The sequence below is a fragment of the Notolepis coatsorum genome (genome assembly GCF_963971535.1).
Source record: "Notolepis coatsorum genome assembly, chromosome: 14".
NCBI lineage: Eukaryota > Metazoa > Chordata > Actinopteri > Aulopiformes > Paralepididae > Notolepis > Notolepis coatsorum.
The window spans coordinates 89,104,904-89,120,484 of NC_140178.1; the positions used below are offsets into that span (position 1 = coordinate 89,104,904).

The window sequence follows — 15,581 nt, forward strand, 5'->3', positions numbered from 1 at the left end:
AATAAATAAATGCCCCACATTTTTTTATAGATTGGGGGCCCCACATTCTTTAATAGATTGGGGGCCCACAAATTGATTCTTTCATGGGGCCCAGAATCTCCAGCTACGCCCCTGGCTGGGACTCAGGATGAACGCATATTTTTCCGTCCATTCACCTTTGAATTGCAGTCGACTATGGTAGCCTACAAGTGATCAAATAAATAAAACGTCCAACTCTCGCGCAACGACTCGGCAAACAGTTGCGCGCGGGCCGCATTAACACTACACTTTGATGTCCAGTAGGGGGCCGCAAAATATCATCCCGCGGGCCGCGAGTTTGAGACCCCTGGTCTAGACGGTGGAACAGCCAGGTTTGGTCAGTCTAGACTGTGGAACAGCCAGGTTTGGTCAGTCTCTAGACTGTGGAACAGCCAGGTTTGGTCAGTCTAGACGTGGAACAGCCAGGTTTGGTCAGTCTAGACTGTGGAACAGCCAGGTTTGGTCAGTCTACTCTAGACGGTGTAACAGCCAGGTTTGGTCAGTCTAGACGGTGTAACAGCCAGGTTTGGTCAGTCTCTAGACTGTGGAACAGCCAGGTTTGGTCAGTCTAGGTCTAGACGGTGTAACAGCCAGGTTTGGTCAGTCTAGACTGTGGAACAGCCAGGTTTGGTCAGTCTAGACGGTGGAACAGCCAGGTTTGGTCAGTCTAGACTGTGGAACAGCCAGGTTTGGTCAGTCTAGACGGTGGAACAGCCAGGTTTGGTCAGTCTAGACGGTGGAACAGCCAGGTTTGGTCAGTCTAGACGGTGTAACAGCCAGGTTTGGTCAGTCTAGACTGTGGAACAGCCAGGTTTGGTCAGTCTAGACGGTGTAACAGCCAGGTTTGTCAGTCTCTAGACTGTGGAACAGCCAGGTTTGGTCAGTCTAGACGGTGTAACAGCCAGGTTTGGTCAGTCTAGACTGTGGAACAGCCAGGTTTGGTCAGTCTAGACGGTGTAACAGCCAGGTTTGGTCAGTCTAGACGGTGGAACAGCCAGGTTTGGTCAGTCTCTAGACTGTGGAACAGCCAGGTTTGGTCAGTCTAGACCAGGGGTGGGCAATTATTTTTCCCGGGGGGCCGAATGAGCAACTGAAAATATGTTGGGGGGCCGGGCCAAAATTCCAAACTCAATTATGCATAATATACATTTTATTTCTATATAAAAAGCAGTAAATGGCATTGTTTTGACCCCTGGTAAGAGTGTATGTTATTATTTGCAATTAAAAGGTGAGGTTATAGCTTTAAAAAATATCATTTATTCAAATAGAATTTATTTCCAAAATGATAAACAAAATGTGAAACATTAATAACAAAGGGAATTTTGAGTTTCATATACTATTGAAACAAGGATTTTCTTAGCTTTCTAAAGACATCACATCATCTTATAGCAAAAATAAACAAGACATGTCACTGAACTGTGTAAAGAAAAGTGTCCCAGTTTTGTAGCCTTTTTTACTTTACATGCCTATATTAAACATTTTATGTTTTCAGAACTGTGCAAAAAAAAGAAAAAAAAAGATCAAGGGTCCCATTTCACTTGTTATATTTCCACATTTTAGTGTTCTTCAGTTCTTTTTTTTCATTCAGTGTGAGAAATCCAGTCTCTGTTGAGCTTTAACAAGTCCATCAAAGTCAGGTTGCATGTCTGAGGTGGAGATGTGAAGCACAGCTGCCAGATGTTCATCAGTGAGAGAGGATCTGTACCTGGACTTGGTAAACGTCATGACTGAGAATGTCTGTTCACATATAGGTGGATCCAAAGAGAACCAACATCTTCTGAGCATGTCTCCTAAGCGTATACTGTGCGTGTGAACGTTGACATGAAAAAAAAGTTAAAAAAATAAAATAAAAAAAAATATTAAAAAAATATATTTTTTTTATTTTTTTTTATTTTTTTTTTATTATCGTGTAATCTTTCGCGGGCCGGTCAGAATCATCCCGCGGGCCGGATCCGGCCCGCGGGCCGTACAATGCCCAGGTCTGGTCTAGACGGTGGAACAGCCAGGTTTGGTCAGTCTCTAGACTGTGGAACAGCCAGGTTTGGTCAGTCTAGACGGTGGAACAGCCAGGTTTGGTCAGTCTAGACTGTGGAACAGCCAGGTTTGGTCAGTCTAGACGGTGTAACAGCCAGGTTTGGTCAGTCTAGACGGTGTAACAGCCAGGTTTGGTCAGTCTAGACGGTGGAACAGCCAGGTTTGGTCAGTCTCTAGACTGTGGAACAGCCAGGTTTGGTCAGTCTAGACTGTGTAACAGCCAGGTTTGGTCAGTCTAGACTGTGTAACAGCCAGGTTTGGTCAGTCTAGACGGTGTAACAGCCAGGTTTGGTCAGTCTAGACTGTGGAACAGCCAGGTTTGGTCAGTCTAGACGGTGGAACAGCCAGGTTTGGTCAGTCTAGACGGTGTAACAGCCAGGTTTGGTCAGTCTCTAGACTGTGGAACAGCCAGGTTTGGTCAGTCTAGACTGTGTAACAGCCAGGTTTGGTCAGTCTAGACTGTGGAACAGCCAGGTTTGGTCAGTCTAGACTGTGGAACAGCCAGGTTTGAAGCTCCATGAGTCTCGCTGCTGGAGGCACGTCCTAGTAGATTTCCATATAAATTACATCCAGTAGTGTCAAATACCAATAATCATTGGGTCTCATTCACCAACAGACTTACGAGAAAAAGGGCTTTCTCTTAGGGCCATTTGAGACCCTTTTTAGTTGTTATTGATTTCCAAAAAGGCTTTGGCTCTACAGCTGGGAGGGGACTGGGAGGTGCCTGTTTCATCCTTTGTTTCTGTCGCACCAACGTGATTGTGTGTGTGTGTGTGTGTGTGTGTGTGTGTGTGTGTGTGTGTGTGTGTGTGTGTGTGTGTGTGTGTGTGTGTGTGTGTGTGTGTGTGTGTGTGTGTGTGTGTGTGTGTGTGAGTGTGTCTGCATGCGTAGGTGTGTGTGTGTGTGTGTTTGTACGTATGCATGAGAGGGTGTGTGAGCATGCATGAGTGTATGCATGAAAGAGAGAGAGAGAGAGAGTGTGTGTGTGTGTGTGTGTGTGTGTGTGTGTGTGTGTGTGTGTGTGTGTGTGTGTGTGTGTGTGTGTGTGTGTGTGTGTGTGTGTGTGTGTGTGTGTGTGTGTGTGTGTGTGTGTGTGTGTGTGTGTGTGTGTGTGTGTGTGTGTGTGTGTGTGTTGTGTGTGTGTGTGTGTGTGTGTACATCACAGGTCTATGAATATTCCAAGCTGCTCTCGCTGGAGGGTGGTTGTGCCGTGGTCTTGTAATTGCTTTGGGGGGTAGAAACATTTGACTGGTGATTACAGGAAGTAGTGAAAGATTAACGGTGGGCGTTTTTTCTATCACCAAACCTGCACGTGGCCTACTTCTGTCAAACCACATTCACCTTGACAACATCACCACTAACCTAGTTTTAAACTTGCCTGCTGTCTCACTGTCCTGTCGGATGCAATGTTCGTATAATCATTCAACCTCTGGCAAAATGTGCAGAGAAAGAGGAGTGTTTAAATGGATGGATGATGTGTGTGCATTTGTAGAGGATTTATCCTCAAAATATGAACGTCACACACAGTTCAAGCTGTACTAATAACAGCTCTGTGAAATGATACCTTGTCTCATAGGGACTGCTGCTTTATCATTTAATTTAGCTGTAATTAACACACGGATTTAATGTCCCCATGACATCACAGGGGGCCATATTCAAACTCCTTTACTCTCAATAAATGGTCAAACAAAATGAATGTGTGCAAAGCTAGCTTTTGGATGTGTGTGAGATTATGTGCAAAATAAATCAGCATTGTATTTTTGGGTGAAGTGCCACATTAACAAAAGTGGGTATTTTATAAATCTTTGGTTGTTCCAGTTCTAAAACAGACTAATGGAACCCAACCCTATAACCCTTATGTCAGTTAGACAGTCGTTGTGTAAAGAATGCATTTGAATGTTCCTGCCTCCTGCAGGGAACGTGTAAAAAGTAAAAACTGCCCTCAATATCTACGATAAAAGCAATAAGAGGGACAGCATGGTGCAGAGGTTGACAGGTGAGCCTCTGAGTCTTTAATCATCTCAACCAATCAGCTGACTGCTTCCTGCCAGTAAGCCTCTGATAATGAGATGGACTAGCCAGGATGCTAGGATGCCTCTAAAGCCAGCTAGCAGGTCATCCATATAGTCAGCCAGTCCCCCAGTCATCTCTTCTCTCTCTCTCTCTCTCTCTCTCTCTCTCTCTCTCTCTCTCTCTCTCTCTCTCTCCTCTCTCTCTCTCTCTCTCTCTCTCTCTCTCTCTCTCCTCTCTCTCTCTCTCTCTCTCTCTCTCTCTCTCCTCATTCAACTTTTCACACACAGGAGTGGAATGAGATGAAGGAGGATTGAGGATTAATAATGAAAATTGGGCTGATGCCATTATAACGATGCCCCCTACCGAAGATGATGATGAACCGTATTATTGTTCTTCATCATCATCTTCGGCAGAGGGCATCTTTAACCGGGGGGCAACCGTATTATTGTCCTTCACCACCCCCAGCTTGGGGCAGTTTAGCCTGGCATGTGGCAAGGCTCTGTATATCTGCATGAAGGTCAGGGACATCAGGTCCCTGCAGGACGTCAGTCAGCATCAGTGGCAGGGGGTGCTGGGTGATGGCAGCACTGCAAGCTTCAGGTGGAGTTTTTTTTTACAAGCAGCCACTTCCTAAGAGGTCAGGGGACCTACAGTGGAGGATAGCTCATGGGGCTTTGGCAACTAACCGTTACCCATGTTTTCCTACAATGCCAAAGAGTCAACAATGTGTTGTGTTTCCTCAAGGGGTTGTGTGTGAAACTGGGGAGATTTTCTGTGTGGGGAGTTTCATCCTTAGGCATATGTATTCAGTGCGTAATAAGGCTGTAAGTGTACTACTGAATTTTATATGGTCAGGCTAAGTTAGCCATTTGGCTAACCCGCAGGAATAATGATCAGGGGCGTTGGTCCTATGGAATCAGTGGCTATGTTGAGGGGAATGATCTCTGTACGCCTTAGATTGGAGTTTATGTATTTTTCACTGAGACATGATGTTGGTGCGTTCAAGAATGCCTGGGGACTGGGGACTTCACTATGTACTGTGGGGGAGGAGGGGCTGAGCGTTTGCATTTGACTGTCAATTGTGTTTATGTGCGCTGAAGGAAAATGTTGGGATATATTGGGTGTGTGTGTGTGTGTGTGTGTGTGTGTGTGTGTGTGTGTGTGTGTGTGTGTGTGTGTGTGTGTGTGTGTGTGTGTGTGTGTGTGTGTGTGTGTGTGTGTGTGTGTGTGTGTGTGTGTGTGTGTGTGTGTGTGTGTGTGTGTGTGTGTGTGTGTGTGTGTGTGTGTGTGTGTGTGTGTGAATGTTGGTTTTATGAAGATGCCGTGAGTTTTTTTGTCTCTATTGGCATTTTATTTTGTTGAGATGTGTTAAAGAATATCAAAAGTCAAAGTATCTCTCTCTCTCTCTCTCTCTCTCTCTCTCTCTCTCTCTCTCTCTCTCTCTCTCTCTCTATATATATATATATATATATATATATATATATATATATATATATATATATATATATATACTGTATCCATCCAGACTACCAGCCAGTCAACTAGCCAGTCTATCAGCCAGCCTGTCAGTTAGTTAACCAGGCAGTCAGCCAGTCATCCATCCATCCAGCCGGCCAGGGGGCTGACAGACAAGAGGAAGAAGGCAGGATACAGTATCAGAGCCTGGGGAGGACTGCTGACACGGGCCCCTGCCACACACAGCCCCAAGATATGAGAAACAGCTCCACTATAAATGGCTCGCTGACGTCATGGCTTTCGGTTCCTCCTGTCTGCGCCAGAGGAAAAACGACCGCCCATTATAATGAAATGGCATTAGCTGGGCTGTTTGCCTAAAGCGCAAACGCCGCCCAGCACAGCACGGCACGGCCCGGCCGGTTGGCTGGCTGGCTGGCCATCTCGTTTTGTAGACGCCGTACAGAATAATAGTGAGAATGTGGGGCTGGGGGACGAACAACAGGGATCAATCAAGGAATGTCATAGTGCCAGGAGGAAGGCTCCAAGCCACTCATCATCTGGGCCGGTGACTGACTGATTGTGATGGAGCGTGCTGTGGGGGCCTGTGGGGCCCGGGAGAGGAGCTATGAGCTGGATGACAGGAGGAGCGCAGCACAGGTAACAACAGCCTGGCTCTCTATCCCCCCAGTCTGTCACCTCACTCCTCCACACGGAGAATGCTTCAATGTCAAAACATCTCTGCCCAAAGATGGAGGAAACTAACCCAGTGCTGCTGACGCAGTGACGCTTGCATTATTTTCTCTTAAAGGAACACACCAACTTTTTGGGAAAGATAGTCTGTTTACTTTTCCGATAAGTACATCACACCTTAACTCGTGAATGTTCAGACAAGCTTAATATTTGGTTATTTGTGATACTATCATCACTACTAGCTGGCCCTCATAATTACAGTGACCTGACTGTAGTTACTCTATGAAAATATATATGTTAATCAGCGAGATATGACACGTATCTTCATTGTTGCTGTTTAAAGCTATACTGCAAAAGATTTTAATAAAATATGTCATTGTCAGAATGGTTGTGGTACCTTAGTATAATTACAGTAAACAAATGAGACCATTGCCAAAACAATTGGTAGCCTATAATTCTCAGGATATCACCACATTTCCCATAAACCGCGTCGCTTCCTGTTTTGCTGTTTGTTCACGCCCCCTAGCATTTGCTCACGCCCCCTAGCGTTTGTTCATGCCCCCTAGCGTGGGATTGGTTTAGATGAAGAGAAGAGAGGGTGAACAGCCCTTGCTAACCGTGAACATCAAGATATTTTTGTTGATGAAGCAAGTTTAGTGTAGAAAGGCTTCCAATGTAATGCCTTCAACCGAACTCCTGTGGATCCGACCTGGTCCGTCGCACACAATATCAATAGAAAACAGAGGATATCATCGCCGACTCTGCAATTGTCTTTCATTCTCATTAGTCTCAACATGTTTCTGCAGTAATCCTGCCAAGAACATTGAATTTACAATGATATATTGATGTCAAAACCCTCCTAGTAGTGCCTTTAACCCTTTCACTACCACACTACAGAAGGTTAACCCTTTCACTACCACACAGTTACAGACAGTTAACCTTGTGGTTGTGAAAGGGTTAACCTTCTGTATTGTCGCAGTGAAAGGGTTAACCCTTTGGTAGTGTGGTAGTGAAAGGGTTATAACTCTTTTTTTTATGAGTTTTCCTATCGATATAGCATTATCATTGTTACTGCCGCCGTATTCAACCAAGTCTTTCATTCTTTTTCCATCTGTGTGCTCCTCAGAATGTCATTGTGATCAAATATGAGTGACAGGGCAGGAGACAGTGTGGGGGGGGGGGGGGCTGAGGAGTCACAAAGTGGAGCAGACACAAAGATGTTCATTTCATGTTAGTCATGTTGAAGCAATGCATCATGGGTGTGACCCCCTGACCCCCACTGCAGGGGATCTGGGTGTGTCCCCATATGGCGCCACTGAGAGAAAGATGCTCACTGAAAGGGGGGGTTCAACACTTCAATGGCAGAGAGAGTGACTGTGGGAGTGACTGTGTGTGTGTGTGTGTGTGTGTGTGTGTGTGTGTGTGTGTGTGTGTGTGTGTGTGTGTGTGTGTGTGTGTGTGTGTGTGTGTGTGTGTGTGTGTGTGTGTGTGTGTGTGTGTGTAGCAGCTGGGTTGACGAGCCTCTAGGGAGAGAGGAGACAGTTGGAATGGATAACGGGAAAGGCGCCCAAGGCAATCACACGCAATCAACAGACACATTTACAGGCACACGCGCACACACACACACATTTTATGCAAACGCATGCATGGCCATAAAACTCCACTGTTGACTGGATGAATGCAGACTTACAGTACCTCAAACTATATAAGGCATACACACCTAATGGACACACACACACACACACGCACACACACAAGGATGCATGTTAACAAACACACTCACTCACTCTTACACATACACACACACACACACACACACACACACACACACACACACACACACACACACACACACACACACACACACACACACACACACACACAAACATCCCTACCGTCCCTAAAACTGTAGAAGAATACTCTGTCTCTCTCTCTCTTTGTCTCTCGCCCATACACACACACACACACACACACATACACACACACATACACGACATACACATACACACACACACACACACCCCTACACGTCCTTAGGCCAGTAGAATACACCCGATCGCTCTTTGTCTCTCACTCTCTCACACATAATCACACACATAATCACACACACACACACACACACACACACACACACACCTACACACACACACACACACAATCACACAATCACACAAACAATCACACAAACAGTGGTGACTTTGTGAATATGACTTCATCATGATTCATTCCTCCATGGTGCTCGTCATCATACATCCCAGTGACAGACGGCTAAACACTTTATTCCATCTCTCTGTCTTCTCTCTAATTCAAAGTAAAGAGGTTCAGTTTACCAGTATAGGCCTTCATGAACTCAAATCCATAACTCATTTTGGGGAGGAGACACCTGTACTATAAGAAATGGGAACTCTCCCTTCCATGTATCTCCCCCTCCCCCCCCCCCCCTCCTCCTCCTCCTCCTCCCATGTTGCCCTGGCCTTGCCCTGGTATAACGAGCCTCGAGGCACTCTGCCTGGCCTGCGGGCCGCTCTATAGCCCTGCTCACTTCACTTGACTGAATCACACAGCACGGCGGGGAGGGGAGGGGAGGGGAGGGGAGGGAGGGGTGACCCGTGGTTAACCAGGCTGCTTCATAATGGATGAACACGTATAGCCTCTGCGGGCGCCACGGTATATGCACACGTCATATCAGCATGTCCATCAGCGTTCAGTCCAACAGGATACTCACTGTATAATAGACCCATATGTATACGTGCATTATAGGTATACATTGATTTCCATCGCCTTTACTCTGAGCTATTGCCTTTTACTCTGCAGGATGAATCTGCTCAATGAAATGAAAGGTTCCCGTTTGGCGTGGCTTCTGCATTATAACTTATACTATTATACACATGCAATATACTTCTGCAAATTATATGAGTAGCCTGTGTGCCCTATAGGCTATCAACACGATAGGAAGCCAACTCTATATAAGGTTACGACCTGGGGGGTGGCACTTTTCACATTATGCACCTTATTAAATATGATAATATGCCAACAGTAATAGCCTGCTCGAACCATCTCACCTGCAGCCTCCGGCGCCGAATTATCCCCGAGTCATCCATGGCGTTATAGAGCGCAGTGGGGTTCCTGGTGGTGAGGGATTCCCCCCTCCTAAACACCCCGTCGACCCTTCACTTGTTTCCGTTTGAACCCGAACAGCGCTGCGGCATCCACCCAGCGGTCCGGTTCACACACCCGACCTGCACAGCAGCAGCACCAGTTCACTCACTCACTCACTCACTCTTGAGTCAAAGCGCGCGGACTGCGACCAGTGTCACGTTGAAGAACCGCCTGGTGATAATAACATACAAATGACAAGCTGTCCCATATCGTCTGGTTTTCAAAAAAATTAATAAAAAAAAGTGTCTCTCCTCTGGTTCCTTTAGAGGCCGATGCAGTCCGTCCAACAGCTCAATGCTTATTTCAAAGACTCGCTGATGTCCCACCGTGCCGCCTCAGCATCAGCATCAGCCTCGGTGTTGACAGGTCTCTTCGGAGTCTGCTCGTTCTGGAAGCAGAGTGATCTAGTCTCGTCCTCCTACCCCCTTCTATGGGCCTAAATGTCCGCTGTCAGGGCTATACGCAATGATGATCCCTTTGCAATCGACCGACGCGACTCGGGGCGTATGCATGCCGACTATTGCACGTTTAGTTCTTCGGCTGTTTGACTGGGGATGAGCTCCTGGAGAAATCGCCGTTTATTTTCGAACAAAAACAGGAAAACGTTAACCAACTGAGTGCACAACTGAGTGCGGTCCGAATCAACCGGAATTCTAGGCAGTTCTACTGTACTTGAACAATCGTGTGCGGCGGCGAGACGCGCTTCTTCGAGCTCCTCGGTCGCGATGACATTGCCTCTGATTCGCTGAGGAGTCTGTCTGGTCCTGTACTGTACATCATCATCATCATCATCATCACCCGGGAGGAGAACACGCAGGGGAAAACGTCGTTCGCTCTCATCTCGCTTTCAGGAAGGAGAGAGAGAAAAAAATCAAGGGAATGTTTTAATCCCGCAGAAGAACGGCGCTCGTTTCATGCATTGCCCCTCTCCTCCACCCTCACGTCCTCTCTTCCACACGGACGGGGCGATATCAGCAACGCGATATATCTGTAACCCTTCAGTGCCCGGGATTCCCATGCGCCCCTCCTCCACGCGCGCAACGGGGCCGTTCTCATCTTGTGAATGGTATTATTATTAACACAATGTCGAGTAGAAAACAGGCTACTGTACTGGCTGTCGCCCTATAGGCAAGGTTGAACATTTATTTGGATGATATGCGGGCTAAATGTAAAGTGTCAGGCTTCAGCTGTCACTGTGGCCTGTACTTCAGCACCACGGAGAGCGCAATGGTTAATTACTATAGATGGTATTTTGGTATGGTGTGATCGATGTGGTATATGTAATTATGTGGAGAGCCAATATTGAAGAGGTTTAAATTAGATTTGTAGTGGTGCTATCCATGGTGCTGGAACCTCACTATATCAGGGCCCCGGATTGACACTGTGTGGATGACTGATGCACGGTGGAAATGCTTGAAAAGGCACATCACAGAAAGATGTTTACTGACAAAGTCTTTCTCCTTGTAGAATAAACCTTGCTCTTGACATAAACCAAGTCATGTAAATCTCTAGGGACTAGTTGAGCTGCATCGTGGTGAGTTTGGCACAGTGGCTATAGCTTCCCGCCTTATGTGCACATTTTCCTAAAACATTATATTTTCTTCTTTTACTTCCTGTGATTCTGGGTGAGGTAGAATATAATGCATCATTGTTAATATAAGATAAGGGCCCCATATTTGATCTTGAAACGGGCCCTCTGAACTTAAGGCTGTCTATGCCCTCCTCACTACGAGTGAATGTACAGATAGGAGCAATGTCAGCCTTTTTCCTGTCTGATTTCTCCATTGATTTCGGTAGTAAATGCTGGACAGGAAAAAGTAAAATAATTGCACCTGTATTTTTTTACTTCCAGTGGCAGGAGGATAGTGATTTATATTGTCTTCAAATCCTCAGGGACTGGACTTGAATACAATCCATATGTCAACTAGAGAGTGTGCTCAGTAGAGCACAGATGTCCGCCACTATGCTACTGTATGCTCGCTACTGAATGCGTATCTAACAGTATAACCCAGGTCACAAATGAGTATAATGTAAATAGTGTAAGAGGGCAGAAGCCTGTAATCCTACTACCTATATTCCAACCCATGAGATCACGGGGGCCCTCATTTATCAATGGTGCGTACACACAGATATGTGCGTAACCCGTGCGTACGATCATTTCTAAGCAAAGTGTGTGACTTATCAATTTGAACGTGTGCTTGACTTTGTGCGTATATTTACGCACAGCTCAGAGCATTCGTACCTGGCGCCCAGCGGTAGAATATGAATATTGCAACGCGGAAATAAGCTTCCGTGCATTAGTTTCAACACTGGTGTGTTCTGTATGACCCGTAATTCATTATAGTTCATTGTAAAATAGCGACAGTAGTGTAATTATTGTCATACCCTATAAATATAGCATTTGGAATATGTCTTTCTTTCCGAATTAATGCAGCATGGTTTATACATAGGGTTATCGGAATACTATGGGGTGCACTGACTGCGCTCCGCGGGGAACTGTTTTCAGAGATAGCAGATAGGAATGAATGAATGAGGGGCAGTCTAATTGCAGAGAGAACATAATATTAACTAGAGTCCGCTATACCCGAGACACCTCCTTCATTTGTACCGCAATTTGAGACCGAAATTGGAGCGTGGAACAAATCACACAAATGCCATCCCCATGCACATTCAAGTCCTCTCCACCCTCGGGTCTTTGGCCACGGCACGGTCCATCGTGATATTGGAGATGGATCGAGCAATAGACTGTTACTGTACCACCCATGTAGCTGTCAAAGCTCCATCACAAATGCAGTTATGTGAATAGAAAGGGATTCCACTCAGTCAATGTTGCGATGCGCATTTGCCTGATACATGTCGTTGCTGCATGCCGGGAGGAAGGCAATGCTGCATGTTTTCAATTCATTAAATAAAACGGATACTTTTTGCAAGGGTTTACTGACTGTCATACAAATAATCAACCAACTACATACTGTAACTTTTCAGTGCACGTTTTTATTTCCATTGTGACAACAGCCTTGTGAGCTCCCGCACACAGACATGATGGAATTCAAGTTCAAGTTTGTATTGATCACATATAGGCAGGCTACACATGGCGTAGGCTACATGGCAGTGAGATTCATTGTTCTTGTATATGCTCTCGTATTGTTTATATAGGCTACCTAATACCGACATCAAAATAGATTGTATGCCTCTACAAATCATATGCAGGTAGAAAATTTACGGAAAATCCGTCGCGATTTGGAATCAAATTGACAGAGAACTTTAATCCCTGGGTATTAATCTAACGAAACGAAGAAAACGCAGTCATATTCCAGCATAGTTATTAATGACACCAATGGCAAACAGTGGTTAACGGTCTTTATTAGTGTTTGCGCTGCCCAGGCAGCAATGGTCTTTAGGAAGTTAATAGATATCATATCCGACATCACCGTACGTGTACATGCCTGTCAGACTGTCGTGTATTTCTCCCATAACACGCTTCGCTCGGCTTAGTCCACTTTTCCACATTTCATGGGGGTGTTTCATTACCGTATATGGTTAATTAGGGGCGGTTCTATATGCAAATACTTAAAATCGTGCACGAGTGCGGAGCGTAGAACAAATGGTATTTATCAACACGGAGTGTGCGTAGAACCTGTTGTTAGATCCTGATCAATCTGGCCAGCATCACGTCTTCATCTGTTTGGCTCTCCATCCAATTCCTCTGCGTTGTCATTTTAATGGTCCTGACGTCTCCGACACTGGCTGATAAGATCCTTATCTCTCCCCGTTAGTACAATCCGCAAACCATAATAATTCTCCACCTCTGTAAGAATTCGACACTTCGACAACGTGAAATACCTTACGAGGAGAAGCGTTGTTTATTGCTATAAACAGAAACCTCAGCTCAGATGTTAACAGATTGTATTGTCCTTGAAGAGTCTATTCTAATGATCTTTCGGTGTGTTCAGTCTATTGTCCTTTTGCTATTCAATCCACTGGTCAGGCCTGGTCTTTAGCCTAAAACCCTCCTCGCGTTAGCCGAAGCTAATGATGATGTGTCATTCTTCCTCCCCCCCCCCTTCGTGATGAGAGGAGAGAGAGTCTCTTCTGGTTTCTTCCCTCTTAGTCTCAGTCAGATTTTTAGTCTGCCCTACACCCGGAAACACTGTTCGACTTATAGATCTTCGTCGTAGCAAAGACGGCCCCGCCTTCTGGTTGTCATGCGACATGCTGTCATGACAACTGCTAACCTTTCACACATTAAAATGCAGTTTCTACTGTTTCATTAAGATGAACCGCTCTCCCTCGCTCTGGGAGACACTCGCTATCAGTGTTGTGTCTTCAGCTCGGAATTCAAAACAAACACCCTCCTCGAGGCCTGTGCCTGTGAAACCGCTTCTTCTCCACCGTCAATATCATCCCGTGATGATAATGATATTACCCTCTTAAAGCAGTTTATAAACCAAATATACATTGAAAAAACCACCATTTTCTCTCACTGTGTACGCAATAGCACGTGTGATAAATCCCGATTTTTCTGTGCATAGAGACATTCTAAATTCTGTGCTTAAGAACGAAAATAGAACACTTTCTAAGCATTGTTGATAAATGAGGGCCCAGGAACCTAATCTTCAAGGAATAACAATGAAGCGTAGGGCAGGCCAGGGTGTTCGGATAAACTGCGGCCAGAGAAAAGCACTGTTCATCTATATCCCCAATTCACTGACACACCTTTATTAACACACTTATATTCCCTTCTGAGTTTGACTTAACCCCCAATTGACAAATTCCCTGGACTGTGTTTTGTGTAGATTAGTTTCAAGTTCAAGTTTCAAGTTTCTTTAATAGTTGTCATACAGAAGTACAGAATACTTTTATACAAAATGCTTCTTACTGTTACGCTCCAGAGACTGTGCAAGACAAGATAAGTATGAAATAAAATAACATAGTATAGCATGTAAATTAGAAGTAAAAAAAAAATGAGGTCACAGTGTTCAGTATAGACATATGTACAATGTTCGATGTAGAATAGACGTAACTGAGTTACCATATAATATACAATACTGTGCAGTGTACTAATATACAATACTATATAGTGCAAGGCAGAAATGGGATGAGGTGCAATTTAGGTACAATTTACAGTAGGTGTACGAGTTGTAGTGCAAATCCTTTATCAATAAATATAAAGTGTGTTTGTGTGATCTAAAGTGTGGAGAGTGGGTGCTGCAGTGTGTTGTTTGTTTAAGTGAGTGTGTGCGTGTGGGTGTGTGTGCTGTGTGCATTTGATGGTTGTTGCATAGTGTTTATTGTTCGTTTAGCAGCCTGATGGCCTGGGGATAGAAGCTTCTTCTGAGTCTTTCTGTGCTCGCCTTAAGACTCCGGTATCGCTTGCCTGACCGCAGCAGTTCAAAGAGGCAGTTGTTCGGGTGGCTCGAGTCCTTAATAATTCTCTCAGCCTTCCCCTTGCACCGCTTGTTGTAAATGTTCTGGAGGGTGGGAAGCCCCCCTCCAATTGTGCGTTCGGCTGAACGTGTCACTCTCTTAGTGTTGAGTTGTTATTTTCCCAAATGGTTACAGTGAAAAAATAAGCGTAAAGAAGATTTATATTGATACGTAACCTGTCTCTCTCATATGGATCCCAACCACCTAGTTCAGGGGTCGGCAACCGCTGCGTTTTTTTTTTTTTACTTTTTTTTTAATTACTTTTTTTTTCTCTTTTTTTTTCTCGTCTGCAAGTGAGTTTCCGACCCCCCAGTAAGCTAACCATGGATAAATCCAAAAAAAGGAAAGTCTGAGGAAAATAGAGGGTTTAATTCAGCGTGGACAGATCAATTTGCTTTCACGACTAACGATGCAGGCTTACCTGTATGCCTGATAGGTGGTGCGAAATTTGCGAACAACGAAAGATTTACTTTTTATTTTATAGATTTTCCACAAATAAGGGAAGGACTCAAATAGAGCTGCATACTTCATGGTTTTATTTCAAAGTAGGTCTACAGATGCGAGTGTTTTTTCTCCTTTTCTGTGTTTTATTTCAAAGTAGGTCTACACATGGTAGTCTTTTTTCAAAGTGGACTACTTTTTATTTTATAAATGTTCCACAAATAAGGGAAGGACTCAAATATACCTGAATAGTTCAGGGTTTTATTTCAAAGTCGGTCTACAGACACCAGTGTTTTGTCTCCTCTTCTGTGTTTTATTTTAAAATAGGTCTACACAGCCAGTCT

At 44.9% G+C, this 15,581-nt stretch overlaps 1 protein-coding gene across 1 annotated transcript in view; it reads right to left on the bottom strand.

Moving 5' to 3' along the window:
• The window catches only part of LOC311240628 (microtubule-associated serine/threonine-protein kinase 1-like), a gene marked incomplete at both ends in the record, with an annotated part of 155,423 nt that extends 146,112 nt beyond the window's left edge, over positions 1-9,311 (bottom strand). The window contains one exon of the mRNA XM_084329200.1: positions 9,273-9,311. Coding sequence (XP_084185326.1) covers positions 9,273-9,311 — 39 coding nt within the window. The remainder of the gene's footprint in view (positions 1-9,272) is intronic.
• Positions 9,312-15,581: the final 6,270 nt, after the last annotated feature.